General features: G+C 38.2%; 2 protein-coding genes across 3 annotated transcripts in view; one reads left to right on the top strand and one right to left on the bottom strand.

The window, feature by feature from the left end:
- NDUFAF6 (NADH:ubiquinone oxidoreductase complex assembly factor 6) overlaps positions 1 to 15,633 on the bottom strand; it is a 310,512-nt gene that overhangs the window by 133,027 nt on the left and 161,852 nt on the right. The gene's annotated exons all lie outside the window — the stretch shown is intronic.
- Positions 325 to 10,677, top strand: CFAP418 (cilia and flagella associated protein 418). Of its 2 annotated transcripts, XM_081325171.1 has the most exons (6): positions 328 to 588; positions 4,508 to 4,604; positions 4,749 to 4,819; positions 6,333 to 6,398; positions 7,557 to 7,652; positions 8,606 to 10,677. In XM_081325171.1, the coding sequence occupies exons 1-6, from the start codon at positions 416 to 418 to the stop codon at positions 8,763 to 8,765; spliced, it is 663 nt and encodes a 220-aa protein (XP_081181297.1). In that variant the 5' UTR covers positions 328 to 415; the 3' UTR covers positions 8,766 to 10,677. The 2 variants fall into 2 exon arrangements, with proteins under 2 accessions (XP_081181298.1, XP_081181297.1); XM_081325172.1 differs by lacking the exon at positions 6,333 to 6,398 and having other exon boundaries at positions 325 to 588.

Genomic DNA, 15,633 nt, shown 5'->3' with positions numbered 1-15,633 from the left:
CCGTGGCCTGTTAAATGTGACGTCATTGCAGTTTAGCCGCAACACAGGACGAGCTCACTTGTGTCGAAAAAAGGAATCTTTACGTTCTGTAGTCGTGGCCGAGTGGTTAAGGCGATGGACTAGAAATCCATTGGGGTCTCCCCGCGCAGGTTCGAATCCTGCCGACTACGGATTAAAAAAAATGTTCCCTGTGGAACGTTTCTTTTGATAGGAAAGACCAGTTCAGACGCATTTTTTACCAAAAGAGGTTTCGTTCACTTTGTCTTTATACTTCAGTTTATTAACCAGATTTTGGAAAAGATGAGGCGCCTAAGGGGCGTGGCCAGCATGCGCGCGGCTTTCCTCCCCGCCTACCATTCGTTACCGTGGCGATGGGACAGCGCGCCAGCGTGCGAGTGGCCGAGACTGACTTAAGATGGCGGACGACCTGGATACGTTGCTGGACGAAGTAGAGAACAAGTTCTGTCGTCTCTCGAGGCGGGATTACTCGGAGCGGCTCCGAGCCAGCCAGGGGCGGAAAAGGGACCGCTTTCTCGAGAAGGAACAAGAGGAGGAAGCGGAGGCAGTCGCTGCGGGGGAGAGGGCCAGGTGAGCAGTGCGCAGGCTCCAGCCTTCCCCGTCTCTCCCTTTCTCTCTCTCTCTCTCTCTCCCGAGTCTCCATCTCCTCGGTCGCTGAGGCTGAGAGGAAAAGACAGGTGGCAGGCGATTGGAACACTTCCGGTGCTTCAGCGATGCCGTCCCCAACCTGGCAGCCTCAATGTGGGTTGACCTATGATTCCCAATCAGCTCCAAACACACCGGAAGCCCAGGCAATGTAAGAAGGATTCTCCATTTTTAATGCCTAGCTGTGGAGATTCTCATTCATCTAGGTCAGGGGTAGGCAACCTCGGCTCTTTTATGATTCATGGACTTCAACTCCCAGAATTCCTGAGTTAGCTATGCTGACTCAGGAATTCTGGGAGTTGAAGTCCATGAGTCACAAAAGAGCCGAGGTTGCCTACCCCTGATCTAGGTCATGATTGTCAAAAGATGTTTTTTTCAGGAGGCAACTGGACTTTCTTGTGTTTCGTTGAAGACGTTTCTCTTCTCATCCAAGAAGCTTCTTCAGCTCTGACTGGATGGTGGGGAATGGAAGAACTATGCAAGGAATATTATATTTATGTCTGCAAGGAATATTAGTCTGCAAGGAATATCCAGTCAGAGCTGAAGAAGCTTCTTGGATGAAAAGTGAAACATCTTCAAAAAAAACCCAAGAAAGTCCAGTTGCCTCCTGAAAAAGTACCTTTGGGGTTATTTAATGCATATTATCCTAAACCTTGTTATAAGCACACGTAGGAGTAAGTCCTTTTGAATCCAAGGAGTTTCTTCTCAGTTAATGATTGCTTTAAAAGACTCACGAGTTCTTTAGTTTTGCAAAAGGCCATCAACAGCGGTCCTATTTATTACGAATGATGCTCGGAGCTAGCATATAGCAGTGCTCAGTCAGAAACCAAAGGGGAAATGCATAATTCTATGATTTTACCCTTTTCTGTCTTTGTGGATGTTGTCTCAACCACCAATAATTCTTTCTATGCAATTGTTGCTACCTTTTTGGGTTCTGCTTCATGCTAATAATATTCAGAAACAGCATGTTTCTCCCTTTTTTTCCTGCTTCAAGCAATTCAACTCAGTCTCAATCTTGTCAGGTTAAAACTTATTTCTCTTTTATGGCATCTTTTAGTAGTCTTTCTATAGAAGCAGATATCTCTGTTGGCACTATTAATATTAATGTCTGAGTCCATTTTTCAAAAATATTCTTCAGTATGTCCAGTGTGAAAATATATTTTGTTTTATTCTGTAATTGTAAGTTGAATGTACAGTATGTATTCTTCATTGTTATCTTTAGTTCTTTCCAAGAGTCTTATGTTTTTTCAAAGCTTATCATTTTTAAATCAAAACAAAAGAATTTTCCTAGAGATTTTTTATAATTAATTCCAAAACCTTATTTCAAATTTGTAATATTCCATTTTTAACTTTCTAAAATCAAAGTTTTAATTGCCCTTTTGCTGTTTATTCTAAAAAAGAAAAAATTTAAGTCCTTAGACTAGTATTTAAAACTTCTTTCTCTAAGTATTCAAGGAAATTCATCCAGTGCCATGAAACCTGTAAATGCAAAAGTTTCTAATAACCAAAAAGCAGTTAAGCTATTTCAAAAGAGATTAGAAAAGTATGAAGTATGTGAACTTAGTCATCTTTCAAAGGTGCCAACCTCAGTATGAACAAGACGGCTATTCCCTCATCTTCAGAGTTCTAAAAGTGCCAGAGATGGCTCTGCTGCTACAGTCTTATCAAAGACCAGGTGCCTGGGGAGGGGGAGGTTGGGTTTGCATGACCTCAAGTCTTCTCTGTGTCCAGAGAGGTTTCAAACAGCATATCTACCCATCAGCTCTTCATTCTGCCATGTTCATTGGCTCTCTGTTTGCAGAGTCATCTTCAGCCCATCATTCTTTCCTTCAGAAGTCCATGGGTTTTTCTTTTTTTTATTTTAATCCCATATATAACCCGCCCTTCTCTGAAGACTCAGGGTGGCTTACAATCTAAGCACAAATCAAATGTGCTTAGCAATAGCCTTCATTCTATGTATATGCCTGCTTATTAGGGCTTTCGTCCCCCCCCCAAGCGGCATTTTTACAAAGTCAGCTTATTGCCCCCAACAATCTGGGTCCTCAATCTGGTAGTTGTTCCTCTACCAGACCGGTGAATTACATGTAGGTGTATACTATATGAGTATACTGTGTTTTATTGATGGTACTATATTTTAGGTTCATACAGTGTACAGTACAAGTCTAATATACAGGTGTTGTGGCCAGAACATTCAGATTGTTGACATTTTCCTTTTTTCCACATTTCCTTGCTTTTTATCCTACCTAAACTTTTGAGGATTTCTGCAAAATCTCAAAGCTTGCAGCCTTTTTTTGTTGAATTATGGTTAACTCTTAAATAAAGGTATTGTGAGGGGAGTGGGGTTTTTTGGTTGAGTGGGCACTTGGCATGACTACCGTATTTTCCGGCGTATAAGACGACTGGGCGTATAAGACCCCCTACATTTCCTGTTAAATTATAAGGTTTGGGCTATACTCGCCGTATAAGACTACCCCTCTTCCAACACACACCAAATAAAAATTAAAAAAACATCAGATTTGATTTTAATATGGTAATTTTAATTCAAATGCTTATGACATGCAGGTACTTAGTAGGAAAACTGTCACTTATAAACATAAGGCTGTTTGTCATCAAACATGTAAACATAAAACAGTGCAAGTGGATTAAACTTAATAATAATAATAATAACAATAATAATAATAAGAAGAAGAAGAAGAAGAAGAAGTTGGAAGGGACCTCGGAGGTCATCTAGTCCAACCCCCTGCTCAGGCAGGAAACCCTACAGCATTTCATACAAAGGGCTGTCCAGTCTCTTCTTAAAAACTTCCAGTGTTGGAGCATTCACCACTTCTGGAGGCAGGTTGTTCCACTGGTTAATTGTTCTAACTGTCAGGAAGTTTCTCCTTAGTTCTAGGTTGCTTCTCTCCTTGACTAGTTTCCATCCATTGCTTCTTGTCCTGCTTTCAGGTGCTTTGGAGAATAGCTTGGCTCCCTCTTCTTTGTGGCAGCCCCTGAGATATTGGATCACTGCTATCATGTCACCCCTCACCCTTCTCTTCGTTAAACTACACATACCCAATTCCAGCAACCATTCCCTATTTTCCTAATTCACTTTTTCACTTTTCCTAATTCACTCTAAAGCTTTCCCTGCACAGAGCCTTAAGTAACACCAGCTGCCTGCAATTAGTGCAGGTTCGCATCCCACCCTGCTCAAGGTTGACTCAGCCTTCCATCCTTCCGAGGTAGGTAAAATGAGGACCCAGATTGTTGGGGGCAATAAGCTGACTTTGTAATAATGCTGCTTGTGGTGGGGGGGTGAAAGCCCTAATAAGCAGGCATATACATAGAATGAAGGCTATTGCTAAGCATATTGATTTGTGCTTTAAATTGTAAGCTGCCCTGAGTCTTCGGAGAAGGGCGGGATATAAATGGGATTAAAAAAAAAAGACCAAATGGGAGATCCGCTCCAGGTTTTCCAGCCAGCCCGCCCAGTTCCTGAGTCAAATGTGTCCTTAGAGCTAAGCAGCTGCTCTGACTGCTGCATTCCCCACCTGCCTTTCAAGTTGGGATAAATTACAGCTGCTCTTCAACTTTAGAAGGAAAGACGCCCAGACCCCAGCCTGTAAAAAATCACAGACTGCAGCTTCTTCTCCAATTGGTCCCGCTTTCCCTGCGCAGACTAAATGGGAGATCCGCTCCAGGTTTTCCAGCCAGCCCTGTCCCTAAAGTTTCAGCACCCGGCGTATAAGACGACCCCTGACTTTTGAGAAGATTTTCATGGGTTAAAAAGTCGTCTTATACACGGGAAAATACGGGTACATCATTTTTTAACCCAGTGATGCTTCTCTTCCATTTTCTTCTTTAGATTTACCAAAATGTTGACAAAAGGAGCCAATGAAGAAGACGATATTGATGAAATAATTAAGGATATAGATGAAAGTACTTATATCAGAAATTTCACAGTAAGTACATATCTGAGAAAAGAAAAACACATCGATCAATCAGAATAAGCAGGGACTGGGGTTATGCTTTTTCCTAACTCTTCACCTGTTCCCAATAATTATACAATTGGTTAAAAGGTCCTTTGTTCTCTTTGTTTTTGCTAGAAACACACTCCTAGATTATTCTGCTCATCATCTGAAAATAACAATACCTCCATTCAAACCCATGGTAAGAAGTAAGTAAGATTTACAACTAAATATATAATGCTTAGTAAATGGCTAACTTAAATTTCATTGTATTGGCAGTCAGTCAAGAAAGAGATGTTGGGTTGGATCCAGAATTAGATACACTTAGATTCCATCCTTTATTATTGCATCTCTTTTGCAACAATTGTGTGCATAAGCATTCAAAACTGAATAAGCAAAGCAACAGAATATGTGGAAGGAAATGAAAGCAGGGAAAATGTGGTTATTTCAGCTATATATACTCAGTCTAGGTTGCAGTCACTCCATCTTCCCATAAGCATGCTGAATAAAAATGTGGAGAAAAGGGTGACAAATTAGATACCTGGGTGGACGGATAGAATGATAATCTTATATATAGAAATAAATTTTATTATGAGTGGTGGAATTTCCACTATAAAATATATCTGGCTTTACAACAGTAAGTTTTGCTGAGTTCAGTGGAACTCATTCTCAGATAATTATGCAGCTTCAGTTAGAGTAGACCAGAAAACACAGGGCCATTTGGAATTTTGAAACTGTTATATACACAAAATAGTTGCAGTTATGGCTGCATACATCCTTACAATGTCCTTATAGCAGAAGGCAAAAGATTAGACTAGCCTCTAGGTTTTACCTGGGGCCTAGAGACATTGTGAAAATACAAGCTGACAACAGGATTTTGGTTTATAACATCCCAGCTTCTTATTCATATTTTTAAAATTAAGAACATCATAGATATTTAAGGAAAACAGGGTTCAGTGGGCATAAGGAATGTGCTAGCAGACGTGCTTTTTCTTTCAGGTGTCAGCTGGGGAACCAGATGACAAACAGATCAAGAACTATTAATAGATTTTTGGACGATCTCAAATGGATCAGTAAATTTGTTTTTTGTTTTGTTTTGTTTTTTAAAAACGATTCCTAATTCCTAATGACAACAACAAAATGACTCAACGTCTCCTGAAATTATAGAGTTAAATATATACATGAAAAGGGGGAGTAACAAAAAGATTTCGTCTGGAAGAGTATTATGGATTTAGTTCAGTTCTAATTTTGAGCATAATTGTAAATAATATCTCATTCTGATAAAGCTATGTTCTAGAACATTTCCATAAGTTTCTATAAGTTAAGAGTCTGATCACCCCTAAGGCTGGTCAGATTCTATAGAAAATATGAGTTTGGGGAAGGATCTGAAGGCAGTAAAAAAAAGGCTCTATTAGGTTTTTCTGGGCAATAGTTTCAAATATACAAACCAGCAAAAATCACAGCGCTTTAATAACCAATCTAATCTGGATCCAGCTCTGCAGCTCTGATAGTTTTCTAATTGCTTACATCATTTATTATTTCAGCTCTGCTTGATATTTTATGACTAGTAAATAAACATAAACCTATTCTGATTTGCCATGCTTTATCATTCTTCAAAGCTGTTGAAAAGTTTTCCCTAGATACTATGATAATAAGGCTAAGAAATAAAATGTTTATAATGTGAGTATAGTTTTTAAAGACTCCTAATTTTAATTCTGGTAGATGTTGCCCAGTATACCTTGGTGGAAGCACTGCACCATATGGTATTGGAACAAATATTTCAAAGAGGTATGATGTCTTTTTTAATACTGCTAATCATGTTAATTCTATCTCACAACATGAAGGAATCTAGGTGCTGCTTCTATTGAGTTTGCACATTAACCATATAATGAAATGTAGAGCAGGGGTGGATAGACTTTGAGAGGTCAGGGTTGCAACACTGGAAAACTCCAGAACTGATTCCCAAATGCTGCCTTAGCAGGGCTTTTTTAGAATTTTCTGTTCTTCATGTTAATTGTGGATCTGTCGCAATATTATTCCCATGCATATAGTGGAACACACCCTCAATTTAGCTTTTGCCTCAACTTGAGATACAGCCTGGATATTAGAGAAATTTCACTTACTGTAGTGTCATGGCTAGACCATCTTGTGATAAAATCTAAAGGCTTTTACCAACTACAACACCCTGTCTCAGTTCAAGACCTGGTTTGGGGAGAAATTCATATATCAATAGAATGTGGGAAATGAATAGATTTTGTTTGATCTCCCAGAAGTTTTTTTATGCTTCTTGGCCGTAATATTTTCCTGGACCATCTCCATAAGTTGGGAATAGAGTTAAGGGCCACTGTGTTACATTGGTTCTGCTTCTTGTTTGAAGGGTGTCACAGAAAGTATAGAGTGATGGTGCCTCTCCGGAGGCATTGTGGGTTTTCCAGCTGAATATCACCAATATGTAGATAACACATCACTACTTATCCATAAACATCTGAATCAGGACAGGCTCCGCACATCCTGAACCAATATCTACAAATATTGTATGTGATAAATGTGCGGCTTTAAACTAAGACTGAATCCGGACAAGATGATGACTTTGTTTATGGTGGTTCTTCGGTTTTGGAATCGGAAGTTTAAGTTTTTTAAATGGTATCATCCTCCTTCAGAAAGAGCGTATATGTAGTTTTGGAGTACCTAAAACATATTATTGGAGAGCCAACTGACCTCAATAGCTTTTCCTCACAGGAAAATGTGGTACTTGTCCCCATAAGACTAAACTAATTCCAGTCCAAACCTGTCCAATGTCTTTACTAAATTGATTTATCAATGAAAAAAGGAAAAGTTAACTGAAGAACAGTTGTTGAACATTTTAATATTTCAAATTACTATAATGGAGGCCTCATATTCTTTTTAAATAAACCAACGACATTTGTCTTTTCTTTCTTTCAATAGAACTTGTGATCAGTTACGTTGCACTGCATGTGACTTCCGTGTTTTGCATTATAATGACTATCAATGGGACAAATCATGTGATTACCTCTTTTTTAGGTAAGTATTATGGACAATATCAGGAGTTCTAATTGTATTCCCACTGAAAGTTTATTTGTAGGTTATGCCAAAAAAAATTTAATACAACATATTTTTAGCACAGATATTTCCCCTTCTCCCTTGTGGGCAAGATAAATTTTGATTATGGTTCTCATGTCATGTCATGTTTGGTTTTGCCTATTTGCAATCCTAAACACATTTACTAGAGACTAAATTCAATCAAGTCAAGTAGTAAGAGAGAGATTTTTTAAAGAGTATGTGATTATGATTAACTCATAAATACATGGAGAAATTATTCCTATAATATAATGTCAGAATTATGCATGTACAACAGCATGGGGTTACTATTTTTAATATACAGGAGCCAATAAAGAATTGTCCCACTTACAGAATATCTGGTATGCAATATTGATTTTATATTGATGGTTTTCCATTGAAGGAACAAGAGAAGAATTTTGGTCTCCATCGAGATGATGAAACTATTGGCCAGACTACTTAGGGTGGTTGTGAGTTGCAGTTCTGCAATATCTAGAGGTTTTTCTGCTTTGCAAAGAAAGCAGAAAGTTTACTTATGCCCATCAAGAGAGACATTTGTAAATTCCTCCAATAAACATGTCTATGGAGATTCTCATTTATCCAGGCCTTGGTTGTCCCAAATGTACTTTTTCAAGAGGCAACTGGACTTTCTTTTTTTCTCTTTGAAGACATATCCCTCCCCATTGCAGCTGCATGCCTATGCACACATATAAACAATAATACTTCTGAACAGTAACAGTGATTCCAGAATCAACTGGAACTAAACAGAATCAAAGTCAGAAGTTGACAAAACTGGAGATTCACAGACTTTCTGTGAATGAAAGTACTTCTACTCAGTGTCTCTTTTACTCTAAGCAATGATACTTTAAAACCAGTTGAAATAAGCTCAGTTGAAATAAAATGTTCTTAATTCTTAGGAATAACATGCCTGAATTCAGCAAGTTGAAAACAAAGATGCTAATGAAGAAGGGATCACGGGCCTATGCCTGCCAATGCACTTGGAGATCTATAGATGAATTAACAGATCTCACTATGGACCGACAGCTACGTTGGGTTTGTAGCAAACATATTGGCTGATGTTGGCTTGCTTTCTGCAGTATCCACATCTGCGTCAAAATCGTCTGTTCATTGCTTGGCACCATGTAGGGTGCACCAAGGATGTTCTATGTTCATACTGCTGTTCCAGTATAAAATGAGCATTTTGCCTCATAAACTTAATAATTTGGCTATACATGCTCAGAGGCTCCCTTCTAATTGCTGATAGAACCAAGCTAGCAAAATTGTTTCAGTTAAAGGTTACATTGATAGAGGTCTTTGGATTTGATAGCTCCTTCAGTTAATACCAACAAAAGAATAGTAAAGCTGAAAAGAAAGAAAAGACGTGAAATAAAATCTTAATTCTTTGACTAGAGCACTAGTTTAATGTAAAAAGTCTGTTACGGTGTTTGAAATTTAAAATATTCAGACACAATATATTTCAAAGCAGATTCTGACGATTCTGTTTTTATCCAGCTGTTATAGTCTAATTAATGCAAACCTGCAGCAGTATTCTAAAACGTGTATGAGAAGCTGAATTATACAGTTAAAATAGGCTAGTTGAAACTGACAGGAAAACACTGTAGCTCAACAATTCTGAGAAGCATAAGATAAAATGTACTGTAAAACTTTTCAATAAAAAAAAATTCTGAGAAGCATAAATGCTAGATACAAACTTTATTTATTTATTTATTTTTAATCCCGTTTATATCCCGCCCTTCTCCGAAGACTCAGGGCGGCTTACAATTTAAGCACAAACCAATGTGCTTAGCAATAGCCTTCATTCTATGTATATGCCTGCTTATTAGGGCTTTCGCCCCCCCAAGCGGCATTATTACAAAGTCAGCTTATTGCCCCCAACAATCTGGGTCCTCATCAATCTGGGTCCTCATAATGTTGTTTCAGTGCATACACACATGAACATAAGCCCCACTGGCACTTGCTTCCAAGTAAACATGTGTTGAATTGGGCTATATTGTGTTTATGCTCATCTCATTATTTGGTCATCTTGCAAAGTTTTTCTAATAATGAGCATTAGTAGCCAAAAGGTTTTCTGAAATAATATTTTGAATCAGCTATTCTTTGTGAAAGGCACAAGTATGCATAAAATTACATGGAGGATGACTTCATCTTACAGTTGCTATACAGAATTTAAGCTAATCACATTTGAGCACTTTGTTTTAAAATCAAAATATTATACAAAGGTTGTCCTGACTTACTGTATCTGTTTTCCTCTTCTTATAATAATAATAATAATAATAAAGTTGGAAGGGACCTTGGAGGTCATCTAGTCCAACCCCCTGCTCAGGCAGGAAACCTTATACCTTATACCTTATACCATTTCAGGCAAATGGCTGTCTGCATCATGATTTGTCGAGTTGTGTCCTAAATGTAATTCTTGTTTAAATATTGTTTTTTCAACTTGTAATATGTTACATCATCCAATAACATGCTCATTTTTCTGTGGCACTGAAAATTTAGAAATGGATTATAATTTAAAGATTTATAACAGGCCAGTAGTACACCAAGTGACTGAAATAACTTTATGCTAAAACAATAGCTATTGTTCATTATCAGAAACACATTAAACACAAATAGATACCATTGATTTCAGCTTTTTTAATAATATGCATATGTTTAGAATTATAACACCAAAAAATTGGTATTGTAATACAAATTATACAAATAAAATCTGTTTAGAATCATACTACAGATAAATTAATAGTTAAAACTATCACATGGAAATCAGCCCATCAGATTTTTTTTTTCTGTAATGCTACAATAATTAAAGTATATTCTTGGTATTTTCAAGTAAAATTATTCTGTTTTTATCAGTTGCTTAATTCGTTTTTGTTTATTGGCCCTGCTGATACGGTATTACTTAGATTATAGAATGCACTATTGTTAATAATAATAATAAATAAATAAATAAATAAATAATAATAAAATAATACAGATAATACAATAACTGGCCATGAGTCACTTTTTTAGTGCTATTGTAATGTCACACAGTCACTAAACTAATGGTTGTAAGTTGAGGACTACTTGTGTAGGTACCTCTCATGGTGTTAATGGTAGATGTCAAGGCAAAGTAAATATATGGGCTTGTGGCAGGGACTGGTTCCCATATTGGCATCATCCTGTTGTTTTTGTTGCTTATAAGAATCTACACCAAATTGAAAGGTTGCATGAATGCAGGTATGGGCCTATCACCTAGTCCCTCAGAAAGTGCAGTGTCATTGTCCAATATGGATTGTAGCTTATTAATAATGAGTTTAAGTGGATTGAGCAGTGAACTGTATATAACAAGCAGTGGTGTTCTGTTTCTGTGTTCAGCTTTTAATAGTTCATCCTTGGGAATTGATGTAGCTGTTTTGATTTGTCTGTTAATCTCCTTAGGTAAACAATTTTCTGAATGCCTGGTTTAATTCCACCAGTTGAGCTTCTCTGTCAAGTAAGTCAGAACAAATCTGTTTGTAGCATAGAGCGTGAGCACAGATAATTAAATTTGGTGGTGTGTTCTGCATAGAAACTGAAAATATTTAGTCTTCATGTCAATCTGTACATTTCCTTTATAACATGGTATTTGTGTCACCATTGTGTGGATTTTGATAACATCAAGGAAGTGCACTTGTTCCACAGACAGATCTAGGCTAAGGTTGATGACAGGGTAGAAGAAGTTCAAGTCATGATGGAATTTGATGAGGAATTCATTTCCATGGGTCCTAAATGATGAAAGTCTAATCAATAAACCTCCAGTAAACAAAAGGCTTCACTCAATCTAGCAAAATAGAAGTAGTAAAACAATAGAATTACCAAAGATAATGTACATATTTTATGTTCTGAGATTCCATCTTCTCTTCCCCTAACCCATTTCTCCAATTTTAATCATGTTCATATTTGTTTGCTTGTTTGTAAATTTAAGTTACCCATCTCCCCCAAAAGGGGACTCGGGCAGCCAACCACAATATCCTTGTTCTTCAGTTGTTGTTGGAAATACAAAAGAACAGATGCCAATTGGCAGTAATTTTGCAAGTAGTTTTAAGATTTAGGAAATAAAAAGTGTGAAAGGAAACGTACGGTCCATTTTGAGTACAGTTGCTTAGAGAAAAATTCTTGATTCACAGATGTATGGAATGTATGCGTGCATTTTTACAGACAGGTAAAAATAGCATGTTTCCTTCATAATGCAGCACAAGTGGTCCTTAACTTATGACCACAATTAGGACCAGAATCTTGGGTGTTGAGTGAAGGGGGTCATTAAATGAGATGTCATGTGACCACTTTGCTCAATGACCACAATCATGGCACTCCCGGTTTTGGTTCTAAGCAATCTCACAGGTCATTAAGCAGACTACGTTCCAGATAAGGAGGGGTGGGGATGATTGAGTACAGGCTGTGCACACGTTGGGAGTGAGGCTGCAGTGCAGTGAAAAGCTGCCTCAGCTCAAGAGGCCTCAGCCAACTATCCAGATCACAAGTGCACGGAAAATGCCCTACTTTACTTTCCTTTTTTTCTCCAGCTGTTGACAAGCACGCCCAGCCTGTGCAAGACACAGCCTTCTTCCCGAGGCCACATCACGCCATTCTCATGATCCATCAGAAAACTCCTACAAGTTGTACAATTTGAAGAAGGAGGTGTCTGAGGCACTACAAGCATAGAGCCCATTTTTGCAGTGCTGCAGAAGCCTTTTTGTCCAAATTTTTCCTTTTCCTGATGTCTGGGTTGCTGCAGTGCATTTGTATACATCTGAATAATGTTCTTTTAGAGTTCTTCTTGTGGAAAGTTGGGTTGTTACTTTAGTAATGGAGCATTTGTTTAGTGTATATTGTTTTCCTGTGGACTTCAGTTTCTGATGTACTATCATTTTCCTCTGCTGATGGGAACATCCAGGAAGGGTGGTGTATTGCTATTTTATTCTTCCCTTGTGGGTTTTCTTCCTTTGAAGATACTGTGGATAGTTTCATGTGGCTTGTCTAGGTGTTCCTAGACAAAGGTATCGTCTACATACAGGATCCATGCTTCTGGTTGTATGTGTGGGAGTGCTGTAGTTTCTAGATGCTGCATTACATTCTCTGCTATGAGCCCTGAGCAAGATGACCCCATGAGTGTTCCTCTGATTTGTTAGTAAATTTGTATATTTGTCCATCAATCAGAAAATAGGTAGTGAAGCAGAGGTTGATGACTTCCATGATTCCAGTAAATTTTAAAGTCGATTCTGGGCAGCACATTCACATTGAAAAGAATGTTCCTGTAGAGGGCAGTCTTATACTGAATTTGATCTACTGTACTTCATTTTCAATATAATTGGAGTTCCTCCCTCAAGCCATTCCACAAACTGTCAGGTTAATATGAATACAGCATTATGCATTCAGGATTTTTGTAACACAAATATGTCAAACACGTTACCCATTCTACCTAACAGAATTGTTATGGGATATAATTGAGAAGGGAATAAAATGTATCCTGCCTTGAACCCCTGGAAGAATAATTGGACACATATAAACCTAGGGAATAAGTAAATGCAAGCAAAATACAACACAGAACAGAAAATATCAATGCAATTTAGAGTTAATGAGTTTTCATTTGCCGCTACAATACTCTTCGCTTAATGCTTATTTCTTCAAAGGTGTTTTTTTTTAATTAATCTGTTAGAATTAAATTAGCTCTTCCATTCATTAGGCACCAGAAATCAGTAGTGGATTTCCACAGGGCCCCCCCCAGAGTAATTTTGCAGCAGATTAAATGGATTTTGGAGGAAAGGAGGAAGCATGAGATGGTCTCTCTGAATAAGTCACAAGTAATTTTCTGTATCGGAGAAGTTTGCTTTTTTAAAAGGAGCTTGATGGACTTTTAGCCTTTGCACACATTCCAGTGCAAATATATTTAAATCTGTTGAAATTAGTGAGCACAGTGCATTAATTGAATTATACTATTTGTCATAATAGGGGAGATCTGGAAATTATTTGGATAATCACCCAAAGACCTGTTTGGGATTATTTCCCCCTTCTGAATAATAGAATTGTTTGGATGGTAGGATGCCTTCTTGCCTACTCCCCATTCACCCACAGCATACCCCATCAATCGTTTTCTGTGAGGTGACAGGAATAGCCAAGGTCAGATTCCCTTGTGAGCAGATTTCTCCCTTCTCTTGGAGAAGATGGTCTAAACCAGAGGTCCCCAACTCCTGGTCTGTGGACCAGTACTGGGCTGCGGCATGCCAGTAACCGGTCCACACAAACAAGCAAAGCCCCATCTGTGGGATGCAGGGAGCACACAAAACCACGCACCCTCTGCTCTGTGGAAAAAACTCTCTCCACGGAACCTCTGGTCTAAACTATTATATAAAGGTAAAGGTTCCCTCGCACATGCGTGCTAGTCGTTTCCAACTCTAGGGGCCGGTGCTCATCTCCATTTCAAAGCCGAAGAGCCAGCGTTTGTCCGAGGATGTCTCCATGGTCATGTGGCTGGCATGACTAGACGCCAAAGGCACACGGAACGCTGTTACCTTCCCACCGTAGTGGTCCCTATTTTTCTACTTGCATTTTTACATGCTTTCGAACCGCTAGGTTGGCAGAAGCTGGGACGATTAACAGGCGCTCAACTCTGTTACGTGGCACTCGGGATTCAGCCCGCCAAACTGCCGACCTTCTGATCGACAAGCTCAGCGTCCTAACCCACTGAGCCACCGCATCCCTTAAACTATTATATAGTCCTGATTAATTCTGCATTATATTGTAGAATTTATTTTGATAGAAATTTTGTGTTGTGTGTGTCTCTTTCATACATGCATACTGATGCATCAAAAACATCACTTTAAAAAGACCAAATGTAATTTCCTATCTACCTGCAGAGCCCATTTTGAATTAAAGAAAACAGCCATTTTTCAGAGATCAAGTTAGAGACCCTATTAGCATTTATTCTGTGGAATCATAGAAAACCACTGCATAGTTCTGTTATATACAGGAAATTAACTACAAATAATTCTCAATTTATGACCACTTGATTAACAATAATTTGAAGTTATGACATCTTCTGAAAAAGTGAATTATGACCGTAATTCATGGGATAAATAAGGGGAATGGGATCACAATTCAGGTGCTTGACAACTGGCTCACGTTTTTGATGGTTTTATCATCTTATGGTTACATGATCACAATTTGCAACCTTCCCAGCCAGCTTCCAACAAAGTCAATTGGCAAAGTCAGAGTTTCTTAACTACATGATTTGGTTAACCACCATGTGATTCACTCAGTGATAACCGTGGTAAAAGTCAAATCCAATCAAATCCAGTCACACAGTGACTCACTTTACAACCAACATATGGCAAAAATTCTAGTCTTAGTTGTGCTTCTAAGTTGAGGACTACATTTATATCAATAAAGAAAGGAAACTCAGCCCTTGCTTCACAGTATATTTATTTGATCCATTCAACTATTTAAAAATGCACACAGAGATGCCCCGAACTATAGAGAATTGCTCTGTTCTGTGGGCTGAGATTATATTTTTCAAAGGATATTATGATTGGCTAAACCACTTATTCTACACCAAAGTTAATTTGGAAACTAGAGAATCATCCTGGATTAAAGATGCATCTGATTAATTAAAAAGGTGTTCAATTTATAGGAGAAGAATGGTCTCCAGATGGATTGGAATTTACCATGCTGCCTGCTTGGAATAAGTTGTGGTCCCAACATGCTGCCTGCTTGTAAGTTGTGGTCCCAACATGCCCCATGACATCCTGTAGGAAAGTCTGGTTGGAAATTGACTTGGAAAATCCAGATTTTTCAATGAGATTGTTTTTTGATAGCTATTTATTTCAGACTAATAAAACTTGTGAGTGGGGGAAAGAGCAGCTAAATACACAATCTTGAACCCCCTTGGGGAATTTAATTTAGGATTAAATCC

The sequence above is a fragment of the Vipera berus genome (assembly GCF_964194415.1).
Source record: "Vipera berus genome assembly, chromosome: 3".
NCBI classification, from domain to species: Eukaryota; Metazoa; Chordata; class Lepidosauria; order Squamata; family Viperidae; genus Vipera; species Vipera berus.
Note: the sequence above shows the minus strand (reverse complement) of the source record. Positions and strands in the feature narration are given on the sequence as shown.

What these genes read in the sequence shown, in the direction of transcription:
- CFAP418 (XM_081325171.1), top strand. Translation starts at nt 416, where the DNA reads ATGGCGGACGACCTGGATACGTTGCTGGACGAAGTAGAGAACAAGTTC. An exon ending in GCTGCGGGGGAGAGGGCCAG is followed by an intron (nt 589 to 4,507) that starts GTGAGCAGTGCG and finishes TTTCTTCTTTAG; the next exon opens with ATTTACCAAAATGTTGACAA. An exon ending in GGAACAAATATTTCAAAGAG is followed by an intron (nt 6,399 to 7,556) that starts GTATGATGTCTT and finishes TTCTTTCAATAG; the next exon opens with AACTTGTGATCAGTTACGTT.